The 16,005-nt window shown below is 37.4% G+C and overlaps 1 protein-coding gene across 1 annotated transcript in view; it reads right to left on the reverse strand.

Moving 5' to 3' along the window:
* The window catches only part of LOC120530640 (lactase-phlorizin hydrolase), a 49,490-nt gene extending 36,423 nt beyond the window's left edge, over positions 1–13,067 (reverse strand). The window contains exons 1-5 of the mRNA XM_039755063.1: positions 12,416–13,067; positions 9,832–9,914; positions 7,167–7,250; positions 1,923–2,022; positions 174–252 (exon numbers count right to left, since the gene is read on the reverse strand). Coding sequence (XP_039610997.1) covers positions 174–252; positions 1,923–2,022; positions 7,167–7,250; positions 9,832–9,914; positions 12,416–13,067 — 998 coding nt within the window. The remainder of the gene's footprint in view (positions 1–173; positions 253–1,922; positions 2,023–7,166; positions 7,251–9,831; positions 9,915–12,415) is intronic.
* Positions 13,068–16,005: the final 2,938 nt, after the last annotated feature.

Here is a 16,005-nt window from a genome sequence, read left to right on the forward strand (position 1 = left end):
ACATAGAGAAAACTGGCTGAAAATATCCACATTGAAAGCAAAATTAATTAGCTTATTACCAGAAATAAGACATTTGGCTTATTTAGACAACAGCATAGTTCTTAACATGATTATTAAAATATAATAATAATAGCAGCATACCTTCTTGACTTTCCAATAAAATTAGATAGCACATCTGGAGGGTTACCAATATCTGTCCCCAGGATTTGTATATCCTTTTGATTAAAAACTGAAAATCAAACAAGGAACAAACTATTTATTATTAATTTCTCAGCCTGTCTTCCATTATGTTGAGGAAACTTATGAGTTTTTTTTGTTTCCACTGTCATGGTCTGTCTTCCCTTTTATATTATATTAAATATGATAATTTAGAAACAGTCAACCACAACAAGAAAGCAGCAACTAACCACAGGATTTACTTTTGCTGACTTTTCAAAACTGAACCCCGATTCAGTGATATTATGAATGGCATTTTCACCTCTGCCACTATCAAGATCAAGGTAAGCTGAAAAACAATCACATATTTCTCTCCCCAAATTTTAGATATATCAGGCAACACACCATTTTTCCAGATGTGTCACAACATAGTTAGTATGTGCAGTACGTGCCATTGTGTTTTCAAGGCTATAATATCAACACAGGTGCAAGCTGGCACTTAGGATGTGACGCACAACTCCTAGCAAACCCTTACTGTAAGTTGACAGAAGGAGCAAAATGGAAGTTTTGTACTTCAGATGGCCCATTCGGTATTTAGACATCTTGACAAGAAAGAACCTTGATGAACAGCATGAGTTTAATAAACAGAGATGGAATACAGTTTTTTCACATGTATAAGCCAGTTTTGAGTCCAAGAAGGCTTTTACTTTTTCATGTAAAAAAACTGGGTATTTGTTAAATATATTAATTAAATAAGTAATGAAAACATAATAGGGCGGCACGATGGCACAGTGGTAGAGCTGCCTCGCAGTTAGGAGACCTGGGCTCCTCCCTGCGTGGAGTTTGCATGTTCTCCCCGTGTCTGCGTGGGTTTCCTCTGGGTGCTCCGGTTTCCACCCACAATCCAAAGACATGCAGGTTAGGTGGATTGGTGAATCCAAAATTGGCCCTAGTGTGTGCTTGGTGTGTGGGTGTGTTTGTGTGTGTCCTGCAGTGGGTTGGCACCCTGCCCGGGATTGGTTCCTGCCTTGTTGGCTGGGATTGGCTCCAGCAGACCCCCGTGACCCTGTGTTCGGATTCAGTGGGTTGGAGAATGGATGGATGGATGGATGAAAACATAATAAAATAAAAAATAAGAACTTTGACAAATGAGAGGAGGCCATTCAATCCATCGAGCCCATTTCTTTAACTAATACGGTAGCTAGGCTGTCCCAATATCTCATCCAGATTCTTCTTAAAGATTGTCAAGACCTCTGCTTCAACTACATGTGTTGGTAGTTTGTTCCAGAGACCCACAACTCTTTGGATAAAGAAGTGCTGCCTGGATTCAGTTATAAATGTACTTCAATTTAATCTCCACTGATTCCAAACCTTCTAATATTAGTTCATTCAGGGTTGGATTAGAGTAATTTATAAAAAAATACAGTAATCATAAGGACACACTCTATCTATCTATCTATCTATCTATCTATCTATCTATCTATCTATCTATCTATCTATCTATCTATCTATCTATCGTTTAAAGTTCTCAATCATAGAAGACTAAAAGTGTAATTTCCTTAGTTTAAGAAGATAAACAAATCTGAAGAATTTTAAGAATTATGGTGAATTAATGTTTTATGTTCTGCTGAAGATGAACATTTGTGTTTTCAGTAATAAAACCTTTGCAGAAAAAACACCATCTATCTATCTATCTATCTATCTATCTATCTATCTATCTATCTATCTATCTATCTATCTATCTCATTTACAAGTAGTGTATTTACCTTTCATTAGCTGCAGTTCATCAATGTTTCCTTTCTCACAATCTTCAGCAGTCAATGAAAAAATTAATACAGGCAGACGTCTTCCTCCACCGTTACTACCCTGCAAGAAATAAATATTTTAGTTAACCATTTCCACAATTAAAAAAAAAATAACTTTTCATGTACATACATATACATTTGTGTTACGTAAATGAGCTGACTATACAAAGAAAAAAAATGTAAGTACAAAGTTGTATGCTAGTTTGAGATCAAATTGTTACAATTGAAATTGTAATTAATTTTTAGCACTATATTTTAATTCTCAAAACTCAATGTTTTTAAGAAAAAAGGTGTAATATTAACTGTATGTACTATTATAGTATGGTTTCATTTCTGTGGCACACATCTATAAATACAGTATATTATTTAGTTTTTATTTTAATTTTATTGGATTATGAGTATGTGCAACTTCCTCAAAAAGTTGCAGCAGCAGGTCAAATTTGATCTTAGAATGAGACTTGAGTTAAGTTCTTGCACCATGCAATGGGCTGGCACCTTGTCCACAGATGGCTCCTACCTTGCCCCTATTGTCACCATTAAATGCTGAGACCCAGGTAACTCTGAAATGAATAAAGTTTGCAGCTACGCAGATTGATGAAATATAAATTCTTAGTTAAATCAATCCTCTATAAATGTTTTAATAAAGGAAACTGACTTAATTTTGTTAAATCGTGGCCTTACATAAACAGAATAATGATGCAATATGTAACCCCCAATAATTAAATATTCCTACAGAAAAACACTGGGGTTAAACTGAGTAGAGGTTACTGTACTTTTTGTATGCAGACACAATTTAAACCTGAACATGTGGAGAAAACACAAGTATGCTCTGAAACGGACTGCTGATGGATTCTGGGATTATTCCTAATTTGCAGTTGATGTTAGGCTCTGGCTCCTAATGACTATTTAGGGTGTGGATATGATTTTTTCACTGATTACAATCTGATATGAGCTCCAATCTTGCCAGCCTCTAAAGCAGGACCGATCTATCTACAGTATATTGCGTCTGCCAGGATTGTGAGTTTTTTTTTTTTCAGGTGCATTTAATTAATTAATTAGAACCAGTGGGAGGTTTTTAAAAGCATAAACTTATTTTGCTCAGTTTTCTTTTTTTAGTGTTTCTGATGTTTTACTTTTGTAATGCTATTGACTATTTCCTATTTATATCTTTACAATTATTTTTAAAGACGGTGAAGTGTATTTCAATTTTATCCAGAACGCTATATCTGAGATGGATCAGATAATGTAGCAAAACTAAAAACATTCCACACATTCATAGTTAATGTTGGAAACATAACAACAGTCTTTTTTAACATTTACAGTTCTAACTTCAATATTATGCTTCCAACATGCTCCACTGGATATAAGAAATGTTAGGTCTACATTAGACAATTTTTCCATTCTGAATATCTCTTGATGGAGGTAGGCATGCAGCCCCTGTGATTTCCTAAGGAATGCATTAAGTATACATCCTGGAATATTTGATGCTGAGATTTGGTGTTATCATCAATGCCTTTATGACTAAGTGACTCAGGCGCTTGCACGAGTGGCAGCCTTTCCAACAGCTCCACGTATGGCTTTATCTTTCTACCTTTTTCTCTATTTTTCTCTATTTCACTGATCACTCCTACCACTTTCTTTTAGGTGGACTCGTTCCCTGTACACTTTTTACTACTAGGACATGGATTTTTACACGCAGATACTTGTCTATTCAGGTAGTCAACTTCAAGCGTAGAGATCAAATGCGCATGCCGGTGTGGTTCCCTATTTACCCGACAAGGTAAGAAGGTCATATCGTGGCAGCAGAGCAGTCGCTAAGCGGCTTGCGGGAAAGTGCCGATATAAGCCTTCGGTGCCTTCTGTGATCCTGGGAAATGTGAACTCACCACCAAATAACATCGACAAATTGGCTGCACTGGTGAAAAATGTCAGGCTCTACAGAGAGTGCAGTTTGTTGTGTTTTTGTGAAACGTGGCTAACAACTAACATCCCAAATGCTAATGTGGAGCTACCTGGGTTTAGCAGAGCTAGAGCATACTTACTCTCTATGTGAATACAAGGTGGTGCAACTCTGGACATGTAAACATCAAAATCTCCACTTGCTGCAGAGACATCGAACTGTTGGCCATAAGTGTGTGTCCCTATTACTTGCACAGAGAGTTTGGATACGTCATTGTTGTTATTGTTTACATCCCTCCTTGGGTAGATGTGGAGATACTGGGTGACATCATTCATTCCGCTGTTGCTAAACTACAAACACAGCACCCTGAGGCACTTGTGCTAATCACTGGAGAGTTTAACCATGTGACGCTGGACAAAACATTACCTGCCTTCTCCCATTATGTGGATTGTAACACCTGGGGAAATAGGACTATTGACTTACTGTATGCAAACGTTAAAGACACATACAGCGCCACCCTGCTGCCTGTGCATGGGAATGCGGATCATAACCTGGTTCTGCTTCAGCCTCACTACAAACCAAGAGTGAGGGCGCTACCTACAACCACATGATCATTCAGAAAGTGGTCCCCTGAAGCAGGGCAAGTTCTGAGAGACTGCTTTGGAACTACAGACTGGGATATCCTGCAGGGGTCACATACTGAGAACACTGAAGAGGCTGTTGACTGCACAACTGATTACATCAACTTCTGTATGGACATTGTAGTTCCAGTAAGAACAGTACACTGCTATGCTAACAACAAGCCATGGATTACAAGTGACATCAAGGGCCTTTTGAACCAGAAGAAAAGGGCTTTTAAAGATGGTGATCAGCATGAGCTCAAGCACGTGCAGAAGGAACTCCGAGTCCAGCTCAGGGCAGCAAAGGAGCAGTACAGGAGAAAACTGGAGTAGAAGTTGCAGAATAACAGCATGAAGGAAGTGTGGGATGGAATGAAGATCATCACTGGCTGCAGCTCGAATCGGGGTACCACCATTGAAAGAGACGTGGAGAGAGCAAACAACTTCTTTAACAGTTTTGACCATCCTAACCCACTCTCACCTCGGAGTACTGCACCCTCCACCCATCCTTCTGATACCAGCATAGAAGAGAGTTTTCCCCCACCCACAATTACAGAAGCCCAGATGAGCAGAGAGCTAAGAAGACTTCGTGCCAGAAAAGCAGTGGGTCCAGATGGTGTATCACCACGACTGCTGAAGGTCTGTGCATTGGAGCTGGGGAGTCCTCTACAGCGCATCTTCAACCTGAGCCTGGAACAGGGGAGAGTCCCGAGGCTTTGGAATACATCTTGCATCACCCCAGTCCCAAAGGTATTACATTCTAGTGAGCTGAATGACTTCTGGCCTGTTGTTCTGACGTCACATGTGTACAAAGACCATGGAGTGGCTGCTGCTTCACCACCTGAGGCCACAGGTCCGCCACGCCCTCGACCCTCTGCAGTTCACATACCAGGAGAAGGTGGTAGTGGAGGATGCCATCATCAATCTGCTACATCAATTCTCTTATCTAGACGTCTAATGTTGAAGGGTGAACTTCAGAAGACTTTTTAACCTTTCAATTACTGTCAGAGGACATGGATAAGAAACACAAGCAGCTGTCCTAATGACTGCTAAGAAAACAAAATCATGACCAAAATGGCACAAAAAACATCTATTAAAGTACATAAAATATAAACATCAGATAACTGACAAGAAAACTAAGTTTTCAGCTCTGTTTTTTTAATGACTTTTTTAGTTAATATGCTTTTCTTTAATTTTTGATATTTCACCTTGTTTTGAGATTCGGTTTTGTTTTTGAACCTATTCTTTTTTGTAATAAAATAAAAAAAGAATTTTATGTTTTTTTCTTCAACTAGGGGTTTTACTGGTTTCCCTCTCTCTTAAGTGTAGGCCTCTAGCCTTTTTTGAGTTTTTAGGCCTAGGCCTCTTTTAAAAGAGTCAGGCTTTTTTGCAGTTTGGAAGCCACATTGCAATTATAGAAGTGATTTTAATATACATGTTAATGCTACTGGCTATAAATTTGCTACCATTTATAAAAAGGGCTGTGTACTTGATCTAACATGCTTTTTTCTCATAAATGATATGGCACCTTTTTTACTGATTTAAAATATTCGTTATTTGAACTGGTCAACAGTGAGGCTAATGCACTGGGCAGGAGCTATTTATACTGCTGCTTCATTTTCAGAGTTGTTTTCTGAACACAAAACATGGCTGACAAGCTGAATTGTTAATAAAAACGTGTTTGATCTGTTTTTATACTTAATTTATACCCATTGTTTGTATAGTACTGTGCACATAACTGTTTACTATAAATACATTACAAAATCGTACAAATATATGCAATGCAAATCCAGAATACTTAATGCAAGAAATTAATAGGCATTTTAGTAGAAACAATAATTAAATATGACCTTCATGAAAATATCAGACAGTCAAAATCAATAAAAAATGAAGTATCTGAGCAATTTCAGCACAAAATTTCAACAGAAAAAGGGACCATACACTCAAAAGTATTTACAAACTGTCAGTAAATAATGATCCCGCATGAGAAAGATAAACCAAAACTATACACTAATAGTACAAATAAACCTTAATATGAAGTTAATAACAAAGACAACACACATTAATCACCTACAAGCAAACATTTAATAATTATTAAAATTTTGTTGATTGGATTAACAAACAGGAGTACAAGGTACAGAAATCTCACATCATTGACCAAGTGTTTCATTTGTAATTGTCTGTAGTTTTTGTTTTTGTAAATTGTCACAATTTATTATGGGTAATTTGGTAACAATTAACTTCACTTTTTTGTATATATAGTACAATAAATTATAAAATATGATAAAAAAGCATATGCTACACCATGAGATTGTGGGCGCAAATCCTGCTACTGACATTGTGTGACCCTGAGCAAATCACTTCACCTGTCTGTGATCCAACTAGAAAAACAAAATAAATGTATCCAAACATATCTCAGATTTTGTAAGTGGCATTTGATGAAGACATTTGCCAAACAAAAAAATGGAAATATAATGTTAGAAATAACAGTAATATTACATAAGCTTTTAATTCATACTCTTCAATTATATATAGCTTTCAGTCAAATTACAGATAATAACTTTAAAAAATCAAAGACAAAAATTGCATTTGCAAAACTAGCCTTATTAGTAACAGTAAGTAAGACAAAGTGCTATAGCAGAAAAATGCTGTTCATTTAAAGTTGAAAATAAGCAGTATGTTTACCTGTATCTTTAATAATTCAGTTTCAAGATTTGCTCCGGATCTGCAGTCAAATTTGAGGTTCACAGACAAGAAATCTACAACATCCTTCATAAAAAAGAAGAACGCAGCAGTTATATTTGTGTGACAGACTGTTTAAATTTCAATTAAATTTCTATATGACAAAACTTCCATTCATCAGTTTATTTTGTTAAAAATCTTAATCTGTTTCAGAGTAGTGAGAAGCCAGTGGAAGGACTATAAGGCAGAAGCCTCTTGTCACATTGAACACTTAGATATATGTGCCATATTAGCCACCAATAGCAGTCTCAACTCAACCTAACAGACATGTTTCTGGGATTTGAGAGAAAGCTGGAACACTGGGAGAAGGTATACACAGACAAAGGAAATTGTGCTGGGAGAAGAACTGAACTGAACTCTGTGGAAATGGAAAGCAGCAGGGCTAACCACTATACATTTCCAAGTGTAAAACAGTACTGTTTAAACACACCATCATAACTATCAGTAGTCTGTAAAACGGAAAATAGACTTGCAGGAAAGCATTGGCTATTACTGAAATACATTCACACAGTTATCCACTCATTTTCAGACTGGCATAATTCACTCTTGTATTGTGGGATTCTGGGGCCTGTCCTGGCTATTCCTTTATGCTTGTCTATTACTGTTACCTTGTAATACATGTCATCTCACTCTTAATATTTCAGAATTATATCATCTTCACCAATCAACTACAGCCACTAGTAACTTTGTATACATGTCGATTCTTCCATTATTTTAAACATCACTTTGTTAATAGTAATGTCCTACGGGTTTTCCCATTAATCTTATCACTGCTTCACAATAGGAGAGTTTAGGCTTTCTCACTTATTTGTACTCGCTTTTTAATGGGGTGTTTATTACTCACTTAATTCATTTTAACCTTAACAACTACTTTGTTGGTTCTCTATGATGAGGCAAAAGCCTCACGTGCTAAGCTTTAAGCCATATTTAATTATTCTTTAGTTACCTTCATTCCTTTTCCTTATGTTTTAAATTATCATCACCACTTCATATAAGCATATACTTGTAATAATTTGTAAAGATTATATATTAACTAAAAATTCCATACCACATGTGGCGAAGGCAAGGACAAATCCTAAATCAGCTGTTGGTCCAACACAGTGCACACATTCACACTTTAGATGTGAATTAAGCAAAGCGAAATAACTGAAGAAAATTACAATCAAAACAAGGAGAACATGCAGGCTCCACAGATAGTGACCATGTCAGGATACCAATCTAGAATAATGAAACTGTGAAGAAGTAATGCTAACCACCACATTCATTGTGCTACAACAGAGCAGATTTACAACAGAAATATCACTAAATCAAAATGAGAACAAGTATACGACTTTAACTATTAATGCTAAATCAGTTTCAGTTGTCATATAATTATTCTGAACCAGAGACGACTTGTGGATTTAAACACTATGTTCTGAGATTTTTCATGTAGTAAAGACAGAAAGGTACATTAGTTACACTCACTAATCAGAGAGCTGCACACGTGACAATAATGGCCTACATCATACTCAAATGTTCTGTGTACTATATGTTTTGAACCTGTTTATGGCCAGTGCCGGTGCTAGGCTATTTTGTACCCTAGGCCAAGCTTATTAGTGTGCCAACCGACTGTTCGGTAGCTAACCCATGCGGCTGGGATCCCCAACCCCTTATGATCTGCGCCTAGGTGAATGCCTAATTTGCCTTAATGGTGGCACGGCCCTGTTTATGGCATCAGGTACATTGATCATCAGGTGTTTTCAATGATATTAGGACAAATAGCTGTTTTGAGGATTCAGTAAAGTGTGCTGCCCTTCATCTGTGCTATAAATATTAGCATGGTGCCTGTATAAGTAAGGGCAATTTATTTTCAAAATTTTCTAAATTGTGTTTTGGTAAAGCAAATATGTCACTCTGGAAAATCCTGATCAACATTTAATGAACATTTTGTGAGAATGGAATGAGGTACACTGCTAAAGCAGGAGTCAAGGGTTTCTGGTGTTGTTAATATTAAGTGATCACTTAAGAAGACACCATCAAAACTAAAGACTGCATTAAAAATAGTCAATAGTGAGGCAGTACAGCCTAGGGGCTATGGTACTGACCTCTGAATACACTGCCACAAGGTATCCAGACTCAACCAGGAGGCAAATATAGATAGATAGATAGATAGATAGATAGATAGATAGATAGATAGATAGATAGATAGATAGACAGATGAGAAAGGCACTTTCGATAGATAGATAGATAGAGATAGATAGATAGATAGATAGATAGATAGATAGATAGATAGATAGATAGATAGATAGATAGATATGCTTCGAAGCATTGCATATTTTAAGTTGACCTTGTTTATTCTCACAAGGACATTGTTTTTACTTTGGTTATTTTCTAACAATTATGTACTGTTGTTTAAAAATTCAAAATTTATAACAGAGAAATATATAAATGTATAAATAATGCTTCATGTGACCAAGATATGATGATCAGGTATACATAATATGCTTTTATGAAGTAAACCTGTGATAATGTAATATGAAATTACAAACAATTTTACATTAATATATCATTTAACTTTAGTTTTACTAGTAATTGCAACCTAAGAAATAATAAAGCAATACATATTTACCTCTGTCACTGTCTTTTGAAACAGAAATTCATTCTCATCTGCACTGATTACAACTGAAATCTGCCCACCTAAAAAAACACATTTTGATTAGCATTCTCTAATATTTAAGTTATAATTAAAAACACAAAGTCTACAGTAAGGCAGCATAACCAAGGAACCAGGGTTTTGACCACTTAATACACTGACACAAAGCATATTTAAAGATTTTGGCACACTTTGAAATGGTAATAGGAAAACAGAGCAGCCCCATCCATTAAAATGGAGATCGATAAGTATGCCATTAATGAGCTAATGTTTGTTTAAACCATGGGTGGGTGTAAATAAATATCTGTGTGTATGTTTGTACTTGTCCTCCACTTAGAGTATGGATTTTTACAACATTACTTAAGTCTTAACCTAGTGAGAAAATAGTGAAGGTTAATCTTTTGCAAAACCCTTAGATTCTATAAGCTGTCAGATGGCACATGGGAAAAGGGTTTCTTAGTAATAAAGAATAGAAAATGTTATATACATTTAAAAACACTAGGGAGCTCTGCCCCCTGCTTGCTTAGCTTGCCAACCCCCGGGCGGGCACTACGAGCTAGGCACTTCGCAGATCTGCCGCTCATGTATGTGGAAGCAGATGCACAATTTAAACAGATTGTTATTTTCATAAGAATTATTACATATGCATAATAGAACTAACTATTTTACATTACAGCGAGTAATTAACCATATTAAAAAATAGTAAAATGAAATAAATTGAAAGAAAATAATGTTTCATGATGAATTAGAGGTATTTGTTGCATTATACATTTTCGTTCTTTTTGGCTTTGAAATTAACACGCAAATACTTTTTAAACTTACACTTTTACTGTAAAACTTCAGTAAAAACAATTTTTTTAATTAACTTTTCGTCAATATCGCATTGAATTTTGATTCTGTGTTTGGACTTACATCGTGACAACACAATGTACAACTGCCCGTGAGTGAATATCATTTCTTTCTCTCTAATAAATAAACCGGCATTTTCAAATGTTTCAAATTGTCATAGAAAAAGCTGTTCTAATGGGAAACTGTAAATTTTTTTATACGAATGGCGTATCAAGATCTCCTTTAGTGTCTAATGTTCAAATGTAGTACGTTGCCTTTCTTGTCGCCTGTTAAAATTTTACATGTCATAATTGTTCGACCAAATTTGAATACAACTGATCTTGTCCTATTGCATAGCCCATCACACAGCAATAAATTATGCAATAACATTATGATATTGTAAGTTGATATTTTTATCTTCCGCAACACCACCAACAACTGTTTCAGCATAGTCTATTGATACACATTTAACCAATTTCCTGTGTAACCGATTGACAATTTTCAGATTAATTCGTTTGACTTCATTGTTTCTCAGTGCTAGGATTGCCCAAGTACTCATTTTTTCTGTTGATAGCCCTTCCGGGATATAATTATTCAACAAGATTTGGACATAATAAGTCGTCTTTTATTGGGAACCTAATGTGAGGAAAACGTAAAAATTTATAAGAGCTGAGAGCGCAGGAACTGTGTCTGACAAAAGCATCCACATGAATGAGAGGTAAGAAGACCATGGTTGAAAATGGTTGAGAGGAGGCAAAAATCTCTTGGCAATAGATTTGTCTCAAATTTTCTTTCATAATAGAGAGATATTTTATTATTTTATTATTGTTAGATTGTGTCTTTAATGAATGGTACTAATCGTTAAAAGCTGGGCTGAAAATGGCCTCCACCAGAAGCAATACAAAGTTGTGTACACCTTAACAGGTTCATGCTAATATGACATTCTGTACATCATAACATGTTCATGCTAATGTGACAATTTTTGACGCCCCCATCTTTTGTGGTAATCACTGCATCAATGTTTCCATATGGGTTTCTTTGCTGTCTTGCCATTATGGAGTAAGTTAACTAATGAACTCATATTTACAAAGATATCTTCGTTTCTTCAGTTACTTAAAAAGTTGTTCAATTACATGGGGATCCCATAAGAGGGCAAGTCTACCTTCAACCCACAGTGCACTATACGGGCTTCCACTGAATGGAGCATACATGTTTTACCTTCAAACATGTGTTAAGTACCAGGAGCCAGAAGAACAATGCAGGAGGCAGGGTTAGAAGACTAGCTGTGAGCCAATAGAGGTGGGATGGCAAGGCTTCACAGGCCACTGTCTCTGCTGAGTCATGGCCAAATCTGGTATAGGGGGCAAAGAGGAGAACCATCAAGGCCATTATAGATGCTGCAGAGAAGCCCACTAGGAGGTTCAGGTTGAAGAGGGAGGCTGCTGAGATGCAAGCTGGGAACTGATCTCCCCCGGGCTGGGGGCTGTATTAGTTCTGTTATGCTGTAAGTAGACCTGTGGTGGCATAGACCCAACCTAGTCCATCACAGGCACTGCTAAATGTAGAAGTTGACAATGTTTAGTAACATCATGTGCCATGATATGAATGACTAGCACTTCTAAGCTATAAATGGAGATCCAGAGAGAACTGACTAGGGAAACATATCTTAGTCTTAATAAAAACGTCCATCTAACCAAAGCCACAAAATGTTTTCTATAGAATGGATTCTTACCTTTGTAGCTAAACTTCTGCTGGTAAAGACCGTACACTTCTTTATGAGCAACCAAAATATTTTTGAGAGAAGTATTTCCCTTGTTGTCTGGTTCATAAATAGCATAAAGATCACTGAATGTGATCCAGGTGTCTACCAAATCTCCAAAGGCAGAAAATGCAAAATTTGCATAACTTTTAAAAATGCTAACCACTTTTTCATTGTCCCAACCTCCATATTTGGAAGTGATGAATTCAGGAAGGCTTCCATGGTGCAAAATCACCAAAGGTTTGATGTTTACCATAGCCAGGTGTTTGAAGACATTTGCATAGCATTTTATGGCATCCAGATCAGGAGCTGCAGCATCACCAGAGGGCAACAACTTTGGCCATGGCAGAAAAATCTTCAAATGAGTAATGCCAATTGCATGTAAGAGTAGAAAATAGTCTTTTACAGGCTGGGAGTACGACTGATCACAAAAAATGAAGATATCGTCTTCAGCAGAATTACTTTTCCAAATGTAATTCAGACTTTGCATATCTGGTTCCTCTCCATTTATTTCTTTTAGTATGCCCTCGGTGAAGGGTCCTGTTATTAAGAAAGAGCCATGAGAATTTAACAGCAGACTCTCTGAGTAAACAGAAGGAAGGAGAACAAGAAGAAGTGGGAGCATCGTGCTTGTGTTCTTCAGAGTCGCTTTGGCAGGGAAATTTCAGGGAAACTTAAGGATGATGACTTATAATACCCTTTCAATTCTAACCTTTGGACTCTCCCTGCTATAAACTGTATGATAAAAACGACATACTTAGAGAGTGATAGATAGACCTCTGGCTGGTATTTGACATTTATCACTGATTGCAATATATTGCTGATTATCAAAAACTGATAGGAATATATTACCTTAAATCTGCACTTGTCATTTTGGATTATCATGATATAATCTTTAAAAGTGGGTATATCAATGTTAATGAGTTTTCTCTAGAACAAATCTGAAATAACCTCAATAAATTCTTCAGCCATTTCATTATCATTATTTAGCACTCTTTTTATGTTATAAGAATAACTTCTAATATTTAATTTTCAGAACTGTTTACAACTTTGTAACATAATTATCATAACAGATATGTGCCCTATATTCTACATATTATCTCTGAAAGGCAGAGGTGAGCATTTATTATCAGTTAGATAATACTTTGTTTTCTATCCAGATACATTTTCCCATAGCTGACAGTTTTCTGATCCTTTGTGAAGTTATGGCCTTAGACGTCAGATTTTTTAGAGATTAGGCTCTGGGCAAATCACTTACGCCAATGGAACCGAGGCCTGCTTGAACTGTAGGACTACATCTAAGCTGGATTAATCTGGTTCACATCTTATTAATGTTGTACTTCTCAGCATATGCTGCAGTCTGAAGATTTTATTCATTCTTTACAGAACCCCCTTAATGCACTTCAGGGTTGTGCGTTTCAGGAACCTTCTCCCAGTATGGCTCTGGTCTGACACATACTCACATTTACTCCTATACAGCCAGTTTGCAGTCATCAGTTACATGGTCATGCACGATGCCCTGTATGCAATTCTTTGTAAGGCATCCTACAAGTCCACACTCTGGGTTCCCTTCATCCCGAATAAATCTTTTGCCTTTTACAAGCTGTTACCTAGAATTTAAATTTGGCAGTGCGATCTTTCCTGTGTACCCTCTATCTCATGGAAATCTCTTTTTAAAAATATTACTTTTATTGCTGTGGTCATTGGAAGGAACTGCATGTCCACAAGTTGAAATGCTGGGGAATCAACCTGGGCGACCCAGTTTAATTGAAACAACAGATCAAACAAAACATGTGCTCGATGGTGCCAAACAACCAAAAAAAATCTGGGTCCTTGCTTGAGAAACCTTTCTGGGCTGAAAAAGGTTCTCAGAGTCATGGAGAGAATGAGCTCTGTCCTGCAGTACATTTTCTTAACACATGGCGCCTCCTTCTAGGAACCGTAGGATATGTAGCAGAGGGACCAGAAGAGTGGAGTAAATTGCCCTCACTGGGCGTCTTCTCGGCACTGTGGAGTGAAACAACAGAGGATATGGTTAACGCCAGCACACCCTCTTGACCTGGGGTGGAAGTACATACCTCAGAAGAGCCTGGAGGATGATCCACTGACACAAATGCGTGACAATGCTAAGAAACTAAAACAATCAGCATATTAATTTCAAATACATGCCTTGTTTATATTTTACCTTTCGTGTTATGCCATGGGCCTGACTGTGGGTCCTAACTATCTTCTTTGTATGATGAATGTTTCTGGTACATCTCTACACATGTTCTGGAATTGTCCACCAGTTTATGACTTCTGGCGTGCTATTTCCAACTTTCTGTCCAGTCTTTCAGTCTTTATACTAATAGTCCCTCAAATATTCTTTTCAGTTAGACTTCTCTTCCTCACAGGTTATTCTGTTTAGTTACAATGGTTACAATTAGCTCCTTGCTGGAATTCTACGGACACTCTCTGCTTCACATTTTGGAAATCTTTCTAAAATTTAGTCCTACTCAGGCTCTCTCCTGCACAGATCAATCGATCATCTGGCCCCAGTATTGAATGGTGGGAGTCAGTAATGAAGCTGGTTCAGGATCAGATGGAGGGTACCCAGTTGCAATGACAATACACTTATTATCTGCTGTTTCCTTTTTTAGTGTATCCCTTCTCTTTCCTCTCTATATTTTTTAACAGGGCTGGGTTGATTTGCTGGGATTTACAATTTGTGGGGGTTTACAATTTTGCTTGTTTTAATTCTCAAAACTTGTGTTGATTGGTTTTATTTTGTATTTGCGTTATTAAAATTTGATCACAAGAAAATGAACTTTACATGCGTGTCTAACAACTCAAATTAATAATTCTTTTTATTTTTTGTAGATGCATTGCCATGCTTTACATATTAGTGTTGTGGGGAACAGCCTGGACACAGACAGGTAGACAGGTAGACATGTTGGTTCAAACCCACACACATTTATTAACAGTTATTTACAAATGTGAAAAACACACAACCCAGTGCCGCAGCACCAATCACCTCAAAGTCCAGGCCTCTTCACAACAATGCCTCACTCTCCTCAGGCCACCTTTCCTCTCCTTCCAAGCTTTCTCCACTTCCACCCGACTTCAGCCATCGAATGGAGGGAGGCGGCCCCTTTTATACACACCTGGATGTGCTCCAGGTGTCTTCCGATGAGCTTCCACTGGCACTCCCCAGTGTGGCAGAAGTACCGGCTCCGCACCCGGAAGCACTCCGGGTGTCACTGCTCCTCTTCCCCCCAGCAGTTCCAGGTGTGGCGGAAGTGCTGAGGTCCAGGGCTCCGTAGGCATCAGGGCACCTCCTGGCGGTGACCACGGGCCCCTAAATGGTTGAGCTTCCAAGCTCAGGTCCCGTGGTCCCCAAAGCCACCAGGACAGTCACCCCCTCATGGTCTGAAGGAGGCACAAGCCCTCCTCTGGTCCCCTTGGGCATATGATTTCTTTTCTGCATTGGTCTCTCTTCGGTTTTAATCTTTGATAACTCTGAATATTCCAGGCACTAAACTTCAGATTATCTATGCCTTCCTCTTCTTTTTTCTTTTATCTTC

This window comes from Polypterus senegalus, chromosome 6, assembly GCF_016835505.1.
Source record: "Polypterus senegalus isolate Bchr_013 chromosome 6, ASM1683550v1, whole genome shotgun sequence".
In the NCBI taxonomy this organism is placed as follows: Eukaryota; Metazoa; Chordata; class Cladistia; order Polypteriformes; family Polypteridae; genus Polypterus; species Polypterus senegalus.